The sequence below is a fragment of the Pelmatolapia mariae genome, linkage group LG7 (genome assembly GCF_036321145.2).
Source record: "Pelmatolapia mariae isolate MD_Pm_ZW linkage group LG7, Pm_UMD_F_2, whole genome shotgun sequence".
Classification (NCBI taxonomy): domain Eukaryota; kingdom Metazoa; phylum Chordata; class Actinopteri; order Cichliformes; family Cichlidae; genus Pelmatolapia; species Pelmatolapia mariae.
This window is the reverse complement of record NC_086233.1, coordinates 33,182,499-33,204,706: the sequence shown is the minus strand read 5'-3', so window position 1 is coordinate 33,204,706 and position 22,208 is coordinate 33,182,499. Positions and strand designations below refer to the sequence as shown.

At 37.6% G+C, this 22,208-nt stretch overlaps 2 protein-coding genes and 1 long non-coding RNA gene across 3 annotated transcripts in view; 2 read left to right on the top strand and 1 right to left on the bottom strand.

Annotated features, from left to right (window-relative positions):
* Positions 1 to 3,381: 3,381 nt before the first annotated feature.
* Positions 3,382 to 6,333, bottom strand: LOC134632191 (uncharacterized). Its single transcript, XR_010094480.1, has 5 exons — positions 6,188 to 6,333; positions 5,511 to 5,614; positions 5,164 to 5,309; positions 4,249 to 4,350; positions 3,382 to 4,116 (listed from the first exon to the last, which is right to left on the bottom strand). It is a non-coding gene; the product is annotated as an uncharacterized LOC134632191 (long non-coding RNA).
* Positions 6,334 to 7,937: 1,604 nt separating this feature from the next.
* Positions 7,938 to 16,880, top strand: tmem230a (transmembrane protein 230a). Its single transcript, XM_063478855.1, has 4 exons — positions 7,938 to 8,058; positions 9,487 to 9,601; positions 10,254 to 10,376; positions 15,936 to 16,880. Exons 2-4 carry the CDS (start codon positions 9,500 to 9,502, stop codon positions 16,074 to 16,076), a joined length of 366 nt encoding a protein of 121 aa, XP_063334925.1. The 5' UTR covers positions 7,938 to 8,058; positions 9,487 to 9,499; the 3' UTR covers positions 16,077 to 16,880.
* A 602-nt stretch (positions 16,881 to 17,482) lies between these two features.
* The window catches only part of igsf9a (immunoglobulin superfamily, member 9a), a 52,993-nt gene continuing 48,267 nt past the window's right edge, over positions 17,483 to 22,208 (top strand). Inside the window, exon 1 of the mRNA XM_063480843.1 lies at positions 17,483 to 17,736. The gene's annotated coding sequence lies outside the window, so the exon portion shown is untranslated. The remainder of the gene's footprint in view (positions 17,737 to 22,208) is intronic.

Here is a 22,208-nt window from a genome sequence, read left to right as displayed (position 1 = left end):
GGAGAAACACCGCACAGTCCTGGTGGGTGCGGTGTTATCCACACAGAAGTTAATATAGTCTGTAATGCATGTCACCAGGCTGTCGATGTCCTCTCCGTGGTCATCACAGATCACCTCCCACACAGTAGACTCAAAACAGTCCTTAAGAGGCTCATCGCTCTCCTCTGACCATCTCTGCACTGTGCGGGTGACTGGTGGCTCCCTGCGCACTAAGGGCTCATACACAGGGACAAGGTGCACCAGGTTGTGATCAGATCTGCCCAGGGGAGGGAGAGGTGATGAACTGTATGCCTCTTCTGCGTTGGCATACAGTAAGTCCAGTGTTGTATTGTCTCTGGTGGGGCAGGTCACATACTGGGTGAAGGTGGGCAGTGTGGAGTTCAGTGAGACATGATTAAAGTCTCCTGATATTAGGAGAGGGGTTCTTGGAGATTGCGTTTGCAGCTCAATGTCTCTGCTGCAGAGTTGTTCTTTTACAGTGATGTGCCCGGGGTTACACCATCTGTCGTTCACAAACACTGCCAGTCCCCCTGCTTTCCTCTTACCCTCTTACCATCTTCTGCCCTGTGCACCTGCTTATAAGCCTGCTTGCTCAGTGACAAACTACTTATTGCAGAATAAACTTATATTAACACTGATTGTGTCACTGACTGTAATGGTGGGGACTTTGTTTTGTATGCAGCTCAAGAAGGATCTTATCCTTAAGCAGAGTGACATTTACTTTCAGCTTAACCAAACAACTGGAGAGCCAAAAAAAGTCAGGATTCCAGAGCGCTGGGTGAAATTGAGTTTACTGTGAAAGTGTGAGTATAAATCACAAATACAGTGACATAGAAATGTAACACAAAGAGAAATAGCAGGGAGAAACTCAAGGATGATGTCTTTCTGAGGACTGCATGCCTGAAATTCTGAGAGGAAGGGGAAGATACCAGCAGTTACCTTTTCTTCAGATAGTCCGTATTTATATGCTTACATAAATCTTAACAGCAAAAAAAAAAAAAAAATAGAATCATAAAAAGATAGTTCACAATCAATAGTTTCTAGATAGGATATTATGAAAAAGCTGTAGTATAACTCAGGAAAAGGAGTAAAGGACCAAGGAGAGGACTGTTGCCAAAGTAAATGTATAAAAAGAAATGTTATGCAACTCAAATCTTTAGATTTAGGTCCAAAGAAATCTTTGGAGATTGATCCAAAGATTTATGGGTGACACATGGGGCCATACCCATGCTATGGCTAAGGAGCTAGAGCAGGTTGTCAACTAATCGAAAGGTTAGGTCCATGTGAGTGTTAGATTAAAAATGTAGGAATGGGTGAATGAGGGTTGTAATACGATATACAGTGATGTGAAAAAAGTATCTGCTCTCTTCCTGATTCCATTTTTGTTTTGTATTTTTGTCATGGTTAAATGTGACAAATTTCAATATTAGACAAAATAACACAAGTCACGACAAAATGCAGTTTCTAAGTGAAGGTATTTATTATTAAGGGGGAAGATAATTCAAACCTACATGGCCCTGCATGAAAAAATTATTGCCCACATAAACAATAATAAGTGGCTGGGCCATACTTAGCAGCAACAACTGCAATCAAGTGTTTGCTATAACTAGCAATGAGTCTGTTGCAGCCCTGTGGAGGAATTTCAGCCCTCTCATCTTTGCAGAATAGGGTTTTTCTAGCTTGAATCGCCTTTTTAAGGTAATACCACAGCATCTCAACCGGATTTAGGTCAGGACTTTGACTAAGCCACTCCAAAGTCTTCCTTTTTTTTTTTTTCTTAAGTCATTCAGAGGTGGGTTTCCTGGTGTGTTTTGGATCATTGTCCTGTGGTAGAACCCAAGTCCGCGTCAGCTTGAGGTCATGAACAGATTACTAAACATTTGGTAAATTGATGCTTTCTTCCAGGTCCTGAAACAGCAAAACAGCCCCAGACCATCACACTAAAACCACCATATTTTACTGTTAGTATGATGTTCCAATCACTTTTTCACAAAATAAACACCTTCATTTACAAACTGCATTTTGTTTCAGTTGTGTTGTTTTCTTCTAATATTTAAATTTGTTTGATGATGTTTAACAATTAAGTGGGACAAGCATACAAAAAAAATAGGAAATCAGGAATGGGGAAACACTTTTTCACACCACTGTAATTACCAATCCATTTACATTACAGTGATTGCTTACAGGAAAGGACTATTTATGCATTACTTTTGTAGTTTGCATGTAGCTAATTCACGGATTTACCTTGGAATCATTTGCAAAGGTATGCCCATTATAACCATATTTTTACTTGCACTACAATTTGGAGAAAAACCTTTTAGCTCTGAATTGTCAGGGTATGGGCAGGGTATCTGGTTCTCATATTTTTAGTAACCTTTGTGTTTCATGATGGGGTCTCCATAGGTCAGGCTTGTTCTGATGACCGATCCATCTAGAAAATTGAGCTCTGGGGAAGTTTTCAGGTAGAATCGAAGTCGAGTCATGTTCTCCGATACACTGCTGAGCATGTTTTGTTGTGTTGTGTGGTGGGGAGTAACAGCTAACATCAGTGAGTGCTGACTGCTCAAATAGAGTAGAAAAGCGGTATATAAGAACCAGTCCATGTTACATGCTACGTCCATATGATCTTCTGCAGTCTTGATGTGGGTGGCATGAATACCAGGAACCAAGGTTTTCAAGCAAAACATTGTACACTAAAAAGGTGCCTAAAGTTAATACCCTTTATCTTTCAGTCATTTTAATCTTGTGTTTTTTTTATAGATCGTAAGAAACACACTCTAAGAAATAAAATGTTGTATTTACTCCACCCAGTTATGTCAACCGGTTCCACACAACTGGGTTAGTTAAATCTAAAATGTATGATACATTTAATTTGAACAAGAAATTTTAAGTACATCTGATAACATTTGGATAATTAAATGCAAATCAAAAGAATCATGTTGTATTAGCTGAATATCATAATGTTGATCTAACTAACCTTGTTGATTTAAATTGAGAAGACTAAATAAAACCTACTCAACCAAAACAAGCTGTACTTACTTTGAGAAATAACATGTTGTATTTACTCCACCCAGTTATGTCAACCGGTTCCACACAACTGGGTTAGTGAAATATAAAATTTATGATATATTTAATTTGAACAAGAAATTTTAAGTAATTCTGACAAAGCTACTCACCCAAAACATGCTCTACTGAAACTATAGGATTAAATCACTTTAACAGAATTGAAACTTACTCTATTTAAGTTTGTAAATTAAGAAAATCAAACAAGTTTATTCAGTTAACCTAACTTTAATAACACTTTGTGTAAAACTTGTTGAAGCAAACTTTGAGCAATTCAAATGCTTTTCCTAAACAATCTTTACATATATTCAAGTGCATTTTAAGTGCAGGAAGACAAGATACAGAATGTCATGTTAAACTGAAATGATTAAAACTGGAAAGTGTTGTGGTTCCAACATTTTTACCATTAACATGACTTAATTTAAACTTGATTGGACTACAATGAAAAGCCTACAATACAGCCCTGCAAACAGCAGGTAGAACTTACTTTAGTGTCATTTTTTTCCATATTTAGAAAAATAACCTTTGCTTCAAAACTTAAACTGAAGTCCAAAGTTAGGAGCAGTCTTTTTCAGTGTAGTTGGATGTTGGTAAAGGTTCAAGAATAAAGAATGCAGAAAAGTGAAAGGCCTTGCAGAAGTTCTTGTGGCAATTCAAACTGAACAGTTTATGAAGTGCAAGGAGAAGGGTTCGAGAACCTTAAAGTTCAGTGTCCTCTATAGTTCAGTGCAGGCTGTTTCACTCAAGCAGTTTGTTTTTCAGAACCTGCACCTTCATGGATAGGTTGTTCCCATCCAACTTCAGCAGCACCTTCTGAAGAAATTCAAATGTGTATTTCAGGTGCTTTGGGTAGCTCAGATTTAGACTGTAGATTAGTCCAAGCAGGAGGGCAGAACCCTTTGCCACATCACTAAGAGCTTGCAGCACAGTGCATCCTTCTATGATGACACCAATGTCCTCAGGTGTATCTGCAGAGTTTGCTCCTTCATGTCTGACAACATAGACTCCCAAAGTCAGCTGCTCCGTTTCTCTGCTTGCACCAAGATCCACATCCTTTAAATAAAAATAAAAGAAAAAGATAAATTAATTACTTACATATACATATGGATAAGTAAGTCCACTTTCCATTTCCAATCCCAAATTAAAAAAAGGAAAATAACTGATCGTTTTCCTTTTTTAACTTACCAAGAAGTCCAAGAATTCCTTGAACAGGTCATCTGGCTTTTCATTTAAGTAGACACAGACAGCTTTCAGAATGCATTCCCGTCAAACATCAACACTGGGATTCTGGTGGAGATAAGAACTCAATATGAGAGAAGTTTCCTATTCTGGTTCCTTTCAACCTCTTTACAAAACAAAGTCAAAAATATTAACACATAATGCAGATAAGTGATTAAGCAATGTTTCATAACTCACATCAGTGACATGCAGTGAGGTTCATGATTGGTAAGGCACTGACTCCTCAAAGCTTTTCAAATTTGACATTACGTGAAAGCTTTCATTTTTGCTTTAATCAATTCTAGATTGTTCAACAACATATTTAATAATTGTGCCCCTAAAAATATTAAATTTAAATAGAAGATTAGAACTGGGCAATATGGACTTAAAATCCTATCATGACACTCTGTGGATAACAATAAGTCTGTGAAGGTCATCCAGGTCATCGTAGTCTAAGGAGCTTGGAAAGAAAAGTGAAGCTTCTTCAGTGAAGAAGCTTCTCGGATGAGAGATGAAACGTCTTCAAGGAACTTAAAGAAGTCCAGACGCTTTTCTTTCCAAGCTTCTTAACAAAAAGAGTTACAATAAAAGATCATAATAGTATTTTTGCCTATAAACCTATCAATTTTGAGCATAAAAATATTGAAATCACACAGAAAGCAAATTTAAAATCTAGTGTACAAATTGAATTTCTCTTTTGTTAGTATTTTACTTCTCATTAAGGTGCCTCACTTGACTGCATGTCACTGATTCACACATATCTACAAAATATTCAAATACACACATATTCAGTTGAAAAAAAATTCTGATTAATGACAGACAGAAGTTTAAGAAGCATTCAAATAATTTCAGAGCTCAATCAAGGTCAACTAAAATACATACCCCATCCATGGCTGTCATGATTAAGTTGATATTGCGTTTAGCTGTCCCACCCTTCTTTTTGAACACTCTAAGAAGGTGGTCAGCATAGCGGTCCAGCTTGGCCATGAAAGTCGACAACAAAGGGACCATGGTGATGTGGGTGAACTCTGCAACAACATGAAACATATTAAATATTACAACTAGAGAATATTCTCTGTTAATTTTATTAGAGGCCACATGCAAGAATGTTACAACTTTCAGTCAAACATTTTGTATCTTTTAAAATTAATAATTTACAGTACTTTGTTCTTCTTCAAATACAGGTTCTTATGAAAATGACTTGCAATAACAAAGTTAATAAGAATTACCTCAGTCTCTGAAAACAGGGCAGGCCGTCTGTTGTTGACCTCTGCAATGAATGGCATGTCTTTGATGATTTCCTGTCTTCGGTAGCGATGATAACCAATGGAAACTGATACAAGGAGTTAAATGCATTATATATAACAGTATTACACATTATTCTGCACTTCAATGACAACAGATGAACGCATGTCTTATACTTTACAAATCAAAGTGTTAATCGCTTAAATCCCTGCGTTTGACACTAAACCAGAAATAAACATGGAGTCAAATTTTTTTAAACAATGTAGCAACTTAATTGATGCACATTTCTAAAATACACTACACATTTATTTCATTCTTCAAACTACAGGATCGCTGGCGATCCCGGTGGTCATTACTGATGTCAGGGAGCAGGTGCGGTAGATGTTGGGAGTAATTTTAAAACTGTCGGTCTTAGTAGGCAATTCTCACCTTAACAGGAATCGCAAAAGATTTTGGAAAATTACACCGAAGCAGGTTCAACAATATTTGTTAAATGTTTTCATACTTCTAACATGTGAGAGAGGTATACAAGCTAGAGTGTTAAGAAATTTACCAGGCATCATTTGTTTAAAAAAAATGCAAAAGTATTCCCGAAAGTGTCAGATGTTTATCAGTTAGTATACATTAATCAAATTTGTCATCCTTAAATTGTTGTACTTACCAAATAATCCTCGGATGGCGATGGATTCTATCCAGGATGCTAAGCATATGCAAGTCTCAGTTGAAAATGGCGGATGATCAAACTTCCACACTGCACATGTGCAAACTCAGAAGTACGGAGAGCCTATTAGGACAATCCTCTTTAAATTAAAGTGCTCTTCATTTTAAATGAACTTTTTACGTTGGATTTAATTTACTGCATTTTGTTGTATTGAAATATTATGTTGTTAATTAAATTCAAAACAACATACTTGTGTTTAAAGTTAAAAATCAATTGGTGGCATTAGTTTTAACATGAAACATTTACATAATGCTACCAACATCAGTGTGTCATTTCTTAGAGTGCACCTTGACTTGCTTCACCTTTTAAATTGCTACTTATATAATAACATGTTCTCTTTTTACAACAATATTTCAATAATTATAAGGCACCAACATAATAGCTAGTTTCAACACTTTAGCTGAGAAGGCTCTTTACTTTTATGGAGGTGGAATATCGAATGAAGGACTTTCTAAGTGCTGGTGCACTTTCTGTGTGGAGTTTACATGTTCTCTCTGTGCCTGAGTGGGCTTTCACTGATTTCCTCCCACAGTCTAAAGACATCCATATTAGGGTGATTCTAAATTGTCTGTAGGTTTGGATTTAAGTGGTAATTGTAGTCTGTCTGTGCGTATTGGCAGCCTGCAATGCAACATGTCTATCTAGCAGACAATCATTGTCTCTCATGTTAATTGTTTACGCAGAGCCACTGTATTGTACTGTCCACTACATTTTATACTCTGTAATACTGAGACACTTTAGGGCCATCTGATATCTGCTGTTCATTTATTTATTTTTACTGTATTTAATAAATCATTTTTGCTCAGTTTTATTGTGAATTTTAGCTATTTTACTTAATAAATCCACTTTCTCCTTCTTTTGGTTGATCCCTTTGGGGGTCATCACAGATCTTCTGCCTCCATTTTACCCTATCTCTAACAGCCTTTTCTGTCACACCAAGTTCTGTATATCCTCCTTCACTATATCTTCTCTTTTCCACCTGCCTGGCAGCTTCATATTTCATATTGTTTGCCCAATATATCCACTATCCCTCCTCTGCACATGTCCAAACCATCTGAGCCTCATCTGTCTAACTTTGTCTCTAAATATCACCTAAGGTATCTCTCTCATATGGTCATTTCTAATCCTGTCCATCCTGGTCACTCTCAACAAAAATAACCACCACTAGGAATACACTGAGTGAATTTATGAAGCCAGCTTTTAAAATAGTTTTTTAAAATGCTGATGCATTGTATTTTATTATTTTCATTTATATTTTTACATATTGAGCACCTTTAATTAGCTTTTAACATAACATTCTGTTGGATTTTATTAAGAATTTTGCATTTGGGCCACCTTCATTTTTTAAATTTTATTTTATGTGATTAATTGAGCTCATTTCTTTCTTGAATTTTATTTTTTTCCACTTTATTGTTATATTTGTTTTGATTTGTATTTCTTAGATATGTATTCATTCTGCCTTATTAAAGGTATTTTGTTTTAGGTTATGTTTAATGTCATGCTGACACTGCTCTTTGCTCATATGCTTTTAGTGCTATTTTTTGTTTTGTTTTTCTTTTTTTGTTCCTTTCTTTTCTCACTTCTTTTCATATTTCTCACCGTGTTCATTATGTAATAGTTTGCGTGTTGTTTAAATTAGTTGATTAGAAAGTTAAAACGAGACATTTGTGTGCGCATGCGCCATGACGAAACAAAAAATAAGGAAGTTGATGTAGTTTTTAATAGGTGTAAACAATGCAGATGTGGCGCAGCTGAGAGCATTCCGAGCTACATGGACACAAGTGTGCTGTTTGTACATACCTCAGATAATGGTGAGAGAAGGAAACGAGCTTTATGTGTTCGCGACTGTCTGTTAATGTTTGCTAGCTTTTGATAGCATAACTTCTAAATGGCTAATGTTCTAGCTAATTAGGTAACCAAAGTTCGCTAGCATTAATGCGCACTAGTACACAGTAAAAATAATGGTGATTTGTTACGGTAAGTCAGGGTTTGTGAATTTAAATGGTGCTAGTAACTCTGCTTTATGTCGTATTATCGTAGTTCAGTGAATAAGGGAAGCCAATATTGCACACAGCCCTACCGTCTTATTAGTTACATATGTGTATATTATATTTCCTTTAATTTCTCACAGTGATTTTTCAAATCATTCCCCAAATTACTAAAGTTAATTTTTCTTCATTTAAAAAATAAATGAAGAAAAAAAAGTCATCAAGATAAGTCCCTCTGAAAATAATTTTGTATGATTCACTACGACATTATTGACATAACCCGGAGCTTTCCTGATCACAAATGGCTCTGAGTCGACTTGATGTGACAGCTGTCAGCAAAATAACAAGATGTATCTGATTGCTCCTGTATACCGTGTTGATATAGCGTCCACAATTTTTATTTACTGATTTAGTCTTCCTTTTTGGGATCCAAATTAAACACAACACAGGCCTTAAGAGAGATCAGATCACATGAGTAGTCACATTTCTCTGAGTTCCTCTGGGCTAGGTCAGTGTTGCTGTATTTATTTTGGTTTTTATATTTCTTTAGCGTCAAGTGAAGCAGAATAATCTGTTAAATTGTTTTCATTAACACTGACTTGCTTATTCGTGATGCATACGAGAAGCTGTGTGTGGAGTAGAAGCAGTGGCCCTCACAAAATTCTCTTGAGATGAGTTGTAATCTGCAAGGATTTGTTACTGAAAAGATGGGGTCGGGGGAGTTCCCCCCTATTCCTTTTCACAAAATCTCTCTTCTATAATAAATACTTTAAACCAAGCTATTCCATGACCTTGCCTTATTTGAATGTAAACCGGTTTATCTGAGGAAGTTATCTGTTCACTGTTTACATGTTCAAGCAGAAGTGGAAATGAAAAGAGCAGATGAGTGTATCCCGGTCACTGACCTCTCAGTCTTTTTACTGGGATTGCCATTTCAGCGGCATTTCATGGTTCCTATAAAACTTATCTGTGTTGAGAGCATGTATAAGTTTGACGACTGTGATGGATGTGGAGTAATCTTTTCTATTTCTAAATGCTTTGGGCTGTTTTATAAATCAGTGAGCAGAATCCTTTTGATTTCAGTTTTTTTAAAAAAATTTTTATTTCCCCATCAATGTTGAGCTTTAGTTGTCAGGTTGTTTTTCTCTGGATAGATCAAAAATAGACGGCTCTCCTTCAGCTCACGACACCGAACGAGATAAATGTAGCCATCTTGGATGATTACCTGTCTGTACTTCTCTCTCCAAACAGCTTCTATGCCATAATGATGACAACTAGAAGCAACATGCTCGCTGCTGGAATATCTAACAATAAGGTCAAATACTCACGGCTGGCTGCTGATGATGATGGTTACATAGACTTACAGGTGAGAGACTTTGTGGATTGATGACAGAATGTTAACTACTAAAACATTTCTCCACCACCAGCAGTGATTTGTTATGAATCGTTAAGTAATGATTCTGTGTAAAAGCTGAGGCCCTCTGTAATTAAAACGACTTTGCAAAAGTTTTAGGCATGATAAATGAAGCTGCTTTCAACAGTAATATCACGAGTAGGTCGTACATAGTTAACTTCCAAACAAAGTGGAGTAAACATGGAAGAAAAATAATCAAATTACTGGGTAGTGTGATCACTGTTTGCATTTAAAAGAGTGCCAGTTCTCTTTGTTATATTGGCATTATTTCTAAATTACTTGCCAGGTAGGTTGTTCCAAGTATCTTGGAAAATTTTCACAGTACTTTGGATTTAGGCAATCCCAGCATCTTTCCATGTAATCTTAGGCTGAATTCATGATTTTGAGATTAGTACTATACAGAGGAGCTTTCCAACTGTCATGGGGCAAGAGATATTTCTTGTTGCTAAACATGGAAGCAAGCTGATCTGGAGATGGGGAAATTCTAATTGCATTAAAGTAGATTAGATTGAGTAGCTGTCTCATGAAATCATACGATATCAATATATTCTGATGTACAAAATTGAAAACTAACTATATTTTTCCACAATTTCACTCTTCACAGTTCAAGAAAACCCCTCCAAAGATCCCATACAAGGCGATTGCACTGGCAATATTCCTGTTTCTGATTGGCTCTTTACTAATTATCTTTGGGGCCCTTCTTTTGGCAGAAATCATACCGGTTGAGGTGAGTTTGGTTAGTGTGTTTAATATCTGTTCAAAAAAAAATTTACATTGATGGAGCCTTTACACCAAAAATAATTTTACTGTAAAGAAATGAAGGACTTTGTCCTGAAACAGAAATTATGTGTGAATTCACAGAAAATGTCATATTATGCACTTTGTGAAAAAAAAGAAACATTGAATAAATAAAATAGATACACTTTTATTTTTCAATTTTTACTATTTGTTACTTGCTCTGGTGAAATGCCATAGGTTATATATTTTGTTATTAAGAAGACTAAAACTTATGAAAATACAGTTTCAGAGTTTAAGCCTTTAAAATTTCCGCATTTTCCAAAGCCGTCCTGTGAGCCAGATTGGACCCTCTGGTGGGCTTTTCCTGGCCCATGGGCCATACGTTTGACACATATGTTTGACTTTATATGTTTTGCCTGAAGTGAAGAGTAATTTTGACTTTTCAGTGAAACATGTCTACAGCCTTTAGGTTGGAAAAACAATTTCCTTGTCTGCTGCCAAAAAACGGTTAGTGTTTACCAAGTCATTTTCTTTTGTTCCTCTTTTCTGAAATCCAACGGTAAGGCTTGTGTCAGGAATACAAGTCCCCAGAAATTCATTTGTGAAGGAATTCCTTCTGTCTGAGCCGCTCCTGTCTTTTTCTGTTTAAAACCTATTTAGAGCTACAGATGGGTGACAAATCAAAAGGAAAACAAAGGTAAATGTTTAGTTTCCAAGACTTGGATTATGCCTCATTCTGGACTAACCACTATTTCTAATGGGGATTGTGATTAAATGTTCTTTTTAGTCTAGGACTATGCTCAAAATGATTATGAAGCAGGCTGAAAGTTAGGTTTTTCACTGCCACATGTTGCCAGAGCAGCTTCAGTGTGCTGTTATGTTATCACTGATATAACAACGCTATGCCTTATTTAGCATGCACAACAAAGACACAAGCCAACCTTTTGTGAGAGCGCGAGCAGTGTGTCGGCCTGTGATAAAAGGGTACTACTTCAGTAGTATTGGCTATAAGAGATCAGACCTTCAGATAAGCACAGTACTTTACAAAATATGCAAGAAAACTGTTCCTGCTAAATGTGGAAACAACAAGCTTGTTTCACCATTTCAGGAAAAAATGCCGTCGAGTGCAACCAGGCTATGAAAGCGCGTGACGAGGTGATGTGCAATCCAAAATTAAACAAATGACTCACCTGAGCATCACTGGAGCATTTAACTGCACTCATATGACTGGAAGAGTAATCAAAATACAACGCGACAGATAATAAAACTGAAAGATATTTCATATGTGACAACAATATACAGTTCCTTACGGAGTTAAGGAACTTTAGTTATTGGTAACATGTTAGGCAGTTATGTTATACTTTTACCTCAAATTTCCAGGGAAAACTCTGCCAAAGCTACTTTTGTGATTACATTTGATTCATGCTGTGTCACTATTGTTGCAAAATAATGCTGCTGCTCCTGCTGGCACCTTGTGGCAAAAGATTCACACTTCAAATTAGGCAGTCTGTCAACATTGACCGGAACTCATTGGAAAAGAAGGGTGGAATATTCCCTTTACTTTGTGTTCACTAATAAATATTGCTGCCTGCGAGCTGCAATCACAGATACAATGTTCAGTACTTCTATATAAAAAAAAAGAAGAAGTCATTATTACATAATTTCCATTGTGATATATTGTGATGTAATTTTAAGACTATGTTGCCCACCCCAAGATGGAATGCAAGTCAAATAGATATTGTCCTATTTGGGACTTTGATTAGTGTGGTGGGCACCTCTGTCTAACACAAGTTCACAGTTTCTCAGAGGGATTCATTAAACCATGAATCGACCTCTTGTGTCCTGTGGATGGGGGCTTTGTTATACTTAAAGATGAGAGCAGGATAGAAATGTTTCTTCAAAGAATAACCACGATTACTGAGAACAGCTTTGTATCGATCCTTTGCGTGGAAATGCTAGAAAAATGCAACCGCATGCCCTCGCTGTAAGGGTCAAATCATCACCTCTCTCTGCATGTTACTTTATGTTTCTTCTGCAGCTTCCCTAAGATTTATGTATCCAGAAAGTGTTTTCTACATCATTTGAAGGGCATCATCTATAATGCATTTCGGTGTTTGAAGAATAGTTTGTAGCAGTTTTGGAAAAATATGTGTTTCCTTTCTTATTGACAGTTGAAAAACAAAGAGCGACACCATTCTCATTTGAAGGTGGAGTCACCAGCTGGTTAGCTTTGTTTACCTGCTTAGTTGAAAGATAACAGAGTGTGCTTGCCAGCATATGAAACTCATTAATGAGCATCTTAAATCCACACAAAATCTGAAATGAATCAAAACCTAAAATGACAAGTTAGGATTTAATTGGGACTCACATGCCACAGTATTTCTGTCTGTTTCTATGTTGTCTTTAGACAGAGCAAGAATGACTATTTGCCTTGTTTTTTATAGCTTCTGTCTGTATTTATATGCTTAGTATACAGCCATTTGTGTGATATTATTCTAAAGATGTAACTCTGACAAAAGAGAACAAATAGTCTTAAACCACTCCTCATTTCTTTGCGTTTTGAGGGCAAAATGGGAAATGAGTATAGCGATTTATGGAAACTTACAGTATATAGGGCAGAAACAGTTGGTAGAATTGTATTGAGCTTGTAAGTCACTGTTTGGTATGACCACCTTTATTCTTCAACACAGCCCGAACCCTCTGAGGCAAGCTTTCTTGCAATTTCTTTAAGTAGTCTTCAGGAACAGTTCTTTAAGGACATTCAGAGCTCTTCTTTCGATGTTGGCTGCCTTTTGTTCCATTCTCTGTCAAGATGATCCCACACTGCTTCAATAATGTTGAGGTGCAGGCTTTAGGGAGGCCAGTCAATGACTTTCAGTGTTACATTATGTGTTTTTCTGCCTCAGCCTTTTCTTCCTGTTTCCCTTCCTCAAGAATGGCTTCTTGACAGATACCCTTGTACAGAGACCATTTCTGATGAAGCTTTGGTGAACAGGTGATGGATCAACTGAAAGGCCAGATGCATCTCTCAGGCCATGTGCCAGGTCTTTGCTGGACCCCCCTGTATTTCTTAAGGACATAACGTTCAGAGACTGATCATCTGGTGTAGATGTTTTTTTTGGGGTTTTTTTTTTTTTTTTTTTTTTCAGGCCTGTGCTGCTTTTGTCCTCCTCCTTGTCTAGTTTCTTCAAAAGCTTTTAAGGACACACTGCATAGCATGTGGAGATACCCTAAGTTATTGGCTAGCTCTTTGGGAATAATATAAAATACTATTATACACCTTTAAAAATGTGTTATCTTTGATATTTTTTGTAGACTCATATGAAGTAAGTTGCTAGGTGCTAGTAACAAAGGGCCTAAAGATACAGTTTGACTGGTTGTTTACTAAGTTGTCTGTTATGTGTAGCCAGAAAACTACTTCATTCCTTGAGTTAGATGTTATCTGCCTGACTACTTGTTAACAGAAATATCTCAAATATCTAATCAACTCAGTATATCTAAAGCAACTCAGTGCACTTAGCCTTCAACTTAGAGAATGGTCCAAAAAAGAGAGAATATCCAGTGAGCATCAGCTGATAGATTTGCAGCAACTGTGTGATGCTGTCATTGTCAGTATGGACCACAATCTCTAGAAGTGTTCTAGAAACTAGACTAGAGACTCCTGTGCCTTGATGAATCCATGCCAAAAATAGATAAGACAGTTCCGAAGGCATAAAGGGTTCCAGCCTGATTTGCTGACAAGAATAAGTAAACAAGACGGTCAATCTGTCCAGATATTCTTGTTATACATGACCGTTTTTGGTACTATAAAGACACTTCTGTCTGCACTAATAAAGCACTGTTGGTATTACCCAGCCCTACTTTTGACACACAGTTGGAGAGCCAACAAAAAATCCAAAGTTTCATCCTGAGCAGCAATTAAAACACCCCTGCTGCTGTTACTCTTGTTCTTAAATAGCTATAATTGAACAGCTGTCCTGAGATTTTATAGTCCTGCTGTCAGATTTGTGCTATGCTCTTGCTTTTACTGGTCTCAGTGCTTTTATGTATTTCTGAATATAACTAATGATTTTGATATTTTATAGCTTGGATTTTAAACTTCAGTGGAACCCCTGCTTTGGGGTTTTTGCTTCCTAAATTCATGACACCACACAGGAGATAACAGCCTGCACATATTCACATTATCAGTAGGAGGGTAATGTGAATATTTTTTAACCTACTCTGCAGATGGTATTTGCAGCAAATTTGATCTGACATGAAGGCAGCATCAGAGTATATGAGTCTGTTGTACTTGCCAGTTATCCCACACAAGTTAAAATAGCATATCTAATACTAGGAGATTATCCAAGGTTCAAGCGATAGATACTACAGCAATAGAAATCAGACAGGTTTGTTTGCAAGAGGCTGTATGTGTTTGGGGATAAAATAATGTGTGATCTTTTTCTCTGTGTTTGTTTGTGTGTGTGTGTGTGCGTGTGTGTGTGTGTGTGTGTGTGTGTGTGTGTGTATTAGATAACAGTTGTTTTACAACTGGAAGCATGTCAAGGGCTTCAGTGAACATTGTGTTGGGAACCTTTGACTCAGCCTAGTCAACCATTGTAGTGGCAAAAACAAATTAACCAAGGGGAAAGAGGTTGAAGGAACGCAGCCAATTTAGGCATTAAATTCCTATTTATTTATTTATTTATTTTTGAAGAGTCAAGGGTCAGTTCACCCAAATTAATGCAAAGAGACTGAAATTAAAGATCTTTTTTCACTTCCTGATCATCTGGGACTTTTGTATTCTTTGCCTGTTCTTCCTTAATGAATGGAGCTTGCTCACTTCGCATGGTGGTGGCTCAGTTATCATGTGGCCTAAATATAGGGCCACTGTCATGCCAACTGAGCCATCTCTTTTGGCAGCTGAGGAGAGGTCACTGCTGACATCCATCAGAAAAGGTGCTGTAAGTGGACACTTTACAAGACACAGATAAATAGAACATTTCAGAAGCTTAATACAGACAAATGATCGACATTACCGCAGCCCAGTGCAGCTCCCTGTCTTTAAAAAAAAAAAAAAAGAAGAAGAAAAAAACTGGTTGAGGGTTACAGTGACTCTGAGCACAAGACTGCCATCTGGTGGTAAAATTAAACAAATTAAACACATCTCTTTGGTGTTGATTGAGTCTGCCTTTGCCTCCTGGTTGTTAGATGCCATGCGTATGAAATGACTTATCATTTACATGAAATCAGATGTCAGACTATGAAGTCATCATGGCTGCATGCTTCATCAGTGTAGAGTGTGTTTATGTAGTGCTGACAGGCAGTGTTGAGGTAAGTATGTTAAAGCGTGATGGAGAACATTAGTCTTTAATGACTTCCTCTGGCATTCCTTTACTAAATGCAATATTTGGTATTCAGTATGTATGAAGTCTGTCTAAACTTGGTTACAGAATGTAATAATGTGAGCATTAACGAGTAGGATTATTTAGGTAACTAACTGAAATCATAGTGTGTAAATTCCTTCTGATTCCCAGATTTTCTTTATTTTTTTCCTTCATGTTTTTAGCATCCCGACCGCACTATTCCTGTCATCATCATAGGGATACTCGTTTTTCTTCCGGGATTTTACCATTTGAGAATCGCCTACTATGCTGCAAAGGGTTACCGGGGTTACTCCTATGATGACATCCCAGACTTTGGCGACTGAACCAAATACCATCCAATCATCCCCTATTTTTCCTCACTGTGTATCTTGGTGCCTGCTGTTTTCTGACTGAATGTATGTATCAAAAAGTAAAACCATATAATTTTAGGATAGATATCTGTATTTGTCTGGGTGGACTTACTGAAAGATTTATGGTGTGTGTGTGTGTGTGTGTGTGTGTGTGTGTGTGTGTGTGTGTGTGTGTGTGTGTGTGTGTATGTGTTTGTTTTGTTTTTTTTCTCCTAACTTTTTTCCTAAAATGTGGCTTGTGTGTTCACATATCTGCCAAAGCTCTACAGAAGTTAGAGACTTTACATATATATGCAGCTTTATTAACATTAAAACACTCAGTGACTGGTGGATATCAGTCCATCTGCTTACCTGAAACAGCACATCAATGTTTTTGCTGTTACGCACCTCACTACATACATTAAGAAATGATCAGTGAGTATAGATTTTGACAGATGCCTTTAATTTACTACTTCTAGAGTGCACGACTGAGAATTGGTGTGATTTTTGTATAGTACTTTAATGATGTACAAATAGACATCTTGTATTTTAAATTTGTGGCTTCATGATGTGTTACATCGTAAAAGACGATGGGAACTTGCATGTCTCCTAAAGATTGTATTTGCATTGCTATCAAGATTTATTACTTTAATGATGTAAAGTATATTTTTTAACAAAAAAGTATCACTTCCCTTATAAAGTATTGCCTTTTGTCTACATTTGCTTGGTTTTGAATATTTACCAAAATGTTATTTTGCATACACTTGCTGGAGTTAAAAAAATATTAATAACAATAAAAATGAGACTACAAATCTACAAAAAAGTTTGATTTTTTTTTTTTTATCCTTGGTGATTGTTGGGTACAGCTGGATTACATCCTCTGCAAAGTCTTTTTGAGATATGCTTTTGATGTCAGCCTATGCATGAATCAAAACTTGAGTGTTTAGCAAAGAATCATGACTCACTTTAATAAATAATCTGTGTTAACATGTGTCTATATCAAAAAGCGAAAGACAGGGATCAAAAAAGCAATTTTAAAAAATTGACGAAGTTTAAAAAAAAACAAACAAAAAAACCAACATCTGTCCTTTGTCTAACAAGTACATCTGTTCTCCCCGTTTGGCCACCAACATCAGGTAAAGGACACCCTCTTGTGGTTACCGCTAAGCTGGATGCCATCAAGGGATTAAGGGCTAAAAAAAATCTCCTTTCATCCTCTGCCTGCACAAACAAACACAGTTATTAAATCAGCATTGGCTCAAACATCCAGGGGCTTATAGGACTGTGGTCTGTCAGTTTACTTTGTTTTGCTTTGAGCCATTTGAACATAACAAGGAAACAGGAGCAAGCAGCGAAGGGAGGAAGGAAAGAAGGGAGGGGGGAGGTTGGACACGGGCAGGAAGAGCACAGTACGTCGATCCCTCGCTGTCACCTGTAAGTGAAATGAACACCTGTTGCCGGTGGGCTTTTAAAAGGAAGACGCTCAAATTTCAGGTAGTTTGCAACGCTACAAAGGAATAAGGCCCACTTTTAGTTTTTCAGCCACTGACCCGGTGTCCACAAACTCGGGTACAAGTTGGACTAACACTCGAGAAGGATGTGTTTTTAAAAGCAAACTCTGCCAGCGGCTTTCAAAAAAGAAACTGAGCTACAGGTAAGATAAGTAAGAAAAAAATAGAAGATGTTAATGATTTTGAAAGTGTGTCTGACTTCCAGCAGCTTTAAAAGGATGAGAAATTAATGCTCGGAGCTCAAACTGTGGAGTGCCAAGTTTCCTCTCAATCCTCTGAACTGTGGCATGCATTTAAACGTCAGTAATGAAGTTTATATGGGGGGGGATTTTCATTTTAATGCGCAATATGAAACTGACAGAAACTCAGGAACAGCCATTTGCCATGAGTAATTTAAACGTCCCAATGCAAACTTAAGTCTGTTTTCTATTGTTTACATTATTTATTTGTGTGTTGTTTTTCCTTTATGGCTGTTGCTTTAATTGAGAATGACAACCTTTAGATTATTAAAGAATTTGGAGTCACGTTATTAGAGAAAAACAGGGTTAGATATTGGCCGTTAGAGCGTGAGTAGACAAACACGGTACACTCACAAGGAGGGGATTTTATGCCGCATATGGATACAACTTTCACAAGCAGCAGTGCAATATGTAGAGCCAGAACCAGCATATAAGATCTCATATTTTTCTGCTATTGTCTTCGTATTGAACCCACCGTCTATCTTTATTTCACCACTTATGGGAGAAATAGTCTCATAACTTTCCGAGACAAGCATCATTTAATGGTTTGAAATTCTATTTTTGGTTTGAATTGAGGTTGCTGATGTGCCAGATGGGTGCAGTTTCCCGTTATATATTATTTTCCATAAAGTTTACATCATCAGAGGGAGCAGAGTGGCAATTAATTCAGCAGGACTTGGTGGCACCTGAATAGTACATATGCAATAAACACTTCAGATCTGACACCTAAAGTGGGTTGAAGTAGATCATTATCTACAAAACTATTTCATTCCCAGTGTTTTTTTTTTTGTTTTTTGTTTTTTTTTTAGCTTCTGCGTTCCAGTGAGCCCAGTACTGATACTGGAGAAAAACTGACAACAGTGTAAATAAAAAAAAAGTCATTCTTTAGGTTGAATAACATACAAAACATCTATGCAAGGTGGTTTCTTCAGTGTAATACACCTATGGAAACCATCAACTGCTCAGTGTTTGAAATTCTAGTTAAAAGTGCAATGCACCACAATACAATGGCCCTTTAAAAAGGAAAACGTAATGTATTAATGTATCCCTTTACAACACAGACAGTTAGGACTACATGAACAAAAATCTAATCTACTATGTGTTTATGCATTTAAATTTTGTAAATACAGTAGTGTTATGATTCAAATGTTGTCATGATTGGTCCCTTATTGGTCCCTTATTGTCATCTGTTAACAAACTCAGCCCCTCCCACTTTAAACCACAGAGAAGAGCAAAGGCAGACAGAAAGAAAGGAAACGTACAAGCCCCTACTATGGTGAAATACCCAAAACGTGTGTAACTTTGGATGAAAATTGTGTACATGTATGTTTAGGATAAAGCTGAATTTAAAAAGAAAAAAAAGTGTTTCGGGATCTTTAAAGCAGAGCTGTTGTGATCATTTCCAACTTGATATTTTTATTCTTGACTCTGCTGAGTTTCTTTGCACGATTCTTGCTTCAAAGTACTAATTCACTGTGGGAAACAAGCAGTTTCAGTTCCTCTCCCTTTAACGCCACCCTCCCTTAAAGCCAAAATTCATTTGATTAGCTTCTATTTGCAAACAGTAGATTTTCAACAGGAGCATTTAGAGCAGTCTGAATCCTTAGATTTGGACTCACAAACATTTGTACATATGCTCACCTCATTATTTGAAACATTTGGCCTTGTATATTATGAGCAAACACTGCCCTAATGTTTGAATTTCATCTGATTTTAAACCTTGAGTTGAATGAAAGCAATGCTTTCATGTCTCTTTTTTTAGACATGAAGACCTTAACTTGACACCAATGATTCAGACTTTCATGCAGAGTTTATCCCTTTCATTTGGAATGACAACAGCTTCTCCAAGCCCAAAGATTAAACACTTTGTCATAAAATCTTTTCCCTAACAACCACAGAGCTTTGAATGATTTCAGCAGTGGCCAGTCACGTTGCACGAGCTTTGGAGAAAGGTGCATTTGACTGTGCAGAGCAGCAGACAGACAGCAGATGATACCTTGTGTTATTTGATTCAGATGTCAAGACTCTGTTGTTATCAACAAAACACAGACAGTAGCATGCATAACAGCAGAGAAATGACAAATACTTGTTCAAAATTGGACCATTAGTTTACAGAGAACTGCATTATCTGAAATATTTGGTAGCATTGTTAATATAGATGGTAGCTGACAGTGAATTTGGATTTATAACAATTTATTTATGGCTTGAAAGACAACATTTATGACTTCAGCTTAACCTGGAACTTGCGGCTCTTGATTTGGGACTCAGCTATGTAACCTTTAGATGATGGATTAAATGAAGTTAAGATTGTGGCATTCACCTGGATTCGCAGAAAGGCTTCTGAGCAGAGAGATGCAATACCCACACTGCAAAAAAAAAAAAAAACTCTTTATTTTTCCAGTTTTCTCTCTCATTTCGAATGCCCTATTTTCTCTTAAGTGCACATCAAACCAAGCTACACAGAGGGGTTCCTATTGTGATGGAAAGTGTGTGTTTGACTTTGAAAATGGGCTTTTTCTAACCCATGTGCAAGCCATGAAAAAAATACAATGTAGACTTACAGGGTGGGTTAGAGCAGGTTGATTGCCGATGCGCAGTATTTATGAGCTCTGAGAGGGAGCTGACAGTCAGCACTCATGACATGACAGCTCACATTTGCAAAATTGTCAGTAATGAGATCAGCACATGGTCTTGGGATGGGTCAACGAGTCATGGGAGCTTCCTGTGGTGCCTGGCACCAGTGGATTGGCAGGAGTTCTCTAGGGCTTTTGTTGTCTGGCCACATCTGTGCTTAAGCCATGGGACCTTTGGGGCTAGTGGAGGGCACTGCTACCTGGGAAGCTGCGGGGACAAGGGTGTGTGGTTGGCTTGCATTATGTTTTGGTGCATGCTACGTGTCAAAGAAGTATCCATGTGAATGCCAGTGCACAGGAATACCACTGCAGAATATTGCACTGTAACAAGATGATGTCATTTTAATGTTGTGGCTGATTTGTGTATATGCAAACTCAGTAGGAAGCCAGAACTGTGGGACTTCAAAAACCTACTTATTTTAGATCAAGTGTTAAAAAGTACTTTTAACGTAAATCCGAACTCTTTTGGGAATAATTAAAGTTATATAGCCTTTTTAAAAGTTGTGTGAATACTATTTATTTTTTTCAACTAGTTTGAGACCAAACAACGCAAAGTACTAAAAAACAATTTCGAGTCAGCGTTTCTTATTTCAGCTCACAAGTCTTTAAGGAGGGAAGTAAAAATCTGGTTTTATAGTCATCCACTACAAGGCAGGACCATCGGTTGACATTTTTGGCTTTTTAGTTTAAATAGCTAAGCTGCTATTGAATTGATGACTTGTAACAACTTTGGCAAAGTATGACTTTTCCTGTTCTGCCACCATCAGGTTATCATCACCCAGTACTTTGGTATAAAGGATGGCGTGTATATATATATATATATGTATGGATATATATATATATATATATATATATATATATATATATATATATATATATATATATGTATGGAGATATATATATATATCTCTAACACCCAGCACGCCCCTGCGGGCGGTTTATCCTTCAAGCTTGGGTTCTCTACCAGAGGCCTGGGAGCTTGAGGGTCCTGCGCAGTATCTTAGCTGTTCCCAGGACTGCGCTCTTCTGGACAGAGATCTCCGATGTTGTTCCCGGGATCTGCTGGAGCCACTCGCCTAGCTTGGGAGTCACCGCACCTAGTGCTCCAATTACCACGGGGACCACCATTACCTTCACCCTCCACATCCTCTCGAGCTCTTCTCTGAGCCCTTGGTATTTCTCCAGCTTTTCGTGTTCCTTCTTCCTGATATTGCTGTCATTCGGAACCGCTACATCGATCACTACGGCTGTCTTCTTCTGTTTGTCTACCACCACTATGTCCGGTTGGTTAGCCACCACCATTTTGTCCGTCTGTATCTGGAAGTCCCACAGGATCTTAGCTCGGTCATTCTCCACCACCCTTGGGGGCATCTCCCATTTTGACCTCGGGACTTCCAGGTTATACTCGGCACAGATGTTCCTGTACACTATGCCGGCCACTTGGTTATGGCGTTCCATGTATGCCTTGCCTGCTAGCATCTTGCACCCTACTGTTATGTGCTGGATTGTCTCTGGGGCATCTTTACACAGCCTGCACCTGGGGTCTTGCCTGGTGTGATAGACCCCAGCCTCTATGGATCTTGTGCTCAGTGCTTATTCCTGTGTAGCCATGATTAGTACCTCCGTGCTGTCTTTCAGTCCAGCTTTGTCCAGCCACTGGTAGGATTTCTGGGTATCAGCCACCTCCGCTATTTGCCGGTGGTACATACCGTGCAGGGGCCTGTTCTTCCATGATGGTTCCTC

What these genes read in the sequence shown, in the direction of transcription:
- tmem230a (XM_063478855.1), top strand. Translation starts at nt 9,500, where the DNA reads ATGATGACAACTAGAAGCAACATGCTCGCTGCTGGAATATCTAACAAT. An exon ending in ATGGTTACATAGACTTACAG is followed by an intron (nt 9,602 to 10,253) that starts GTGAGAGACTTT and finishes CACTCTTCACAG; the next exon opens with TTCAAGAAAACCCCTCCAAA. An exon ending in CAGAAATCATACCGGTTGAG is followed by an intron (nt 10,377 to 15,935) that starts GTGAGTTTGGTT and finishes TCATGTTTTTAG; the next exon opens with CATCCCGACCGCACTATTCC.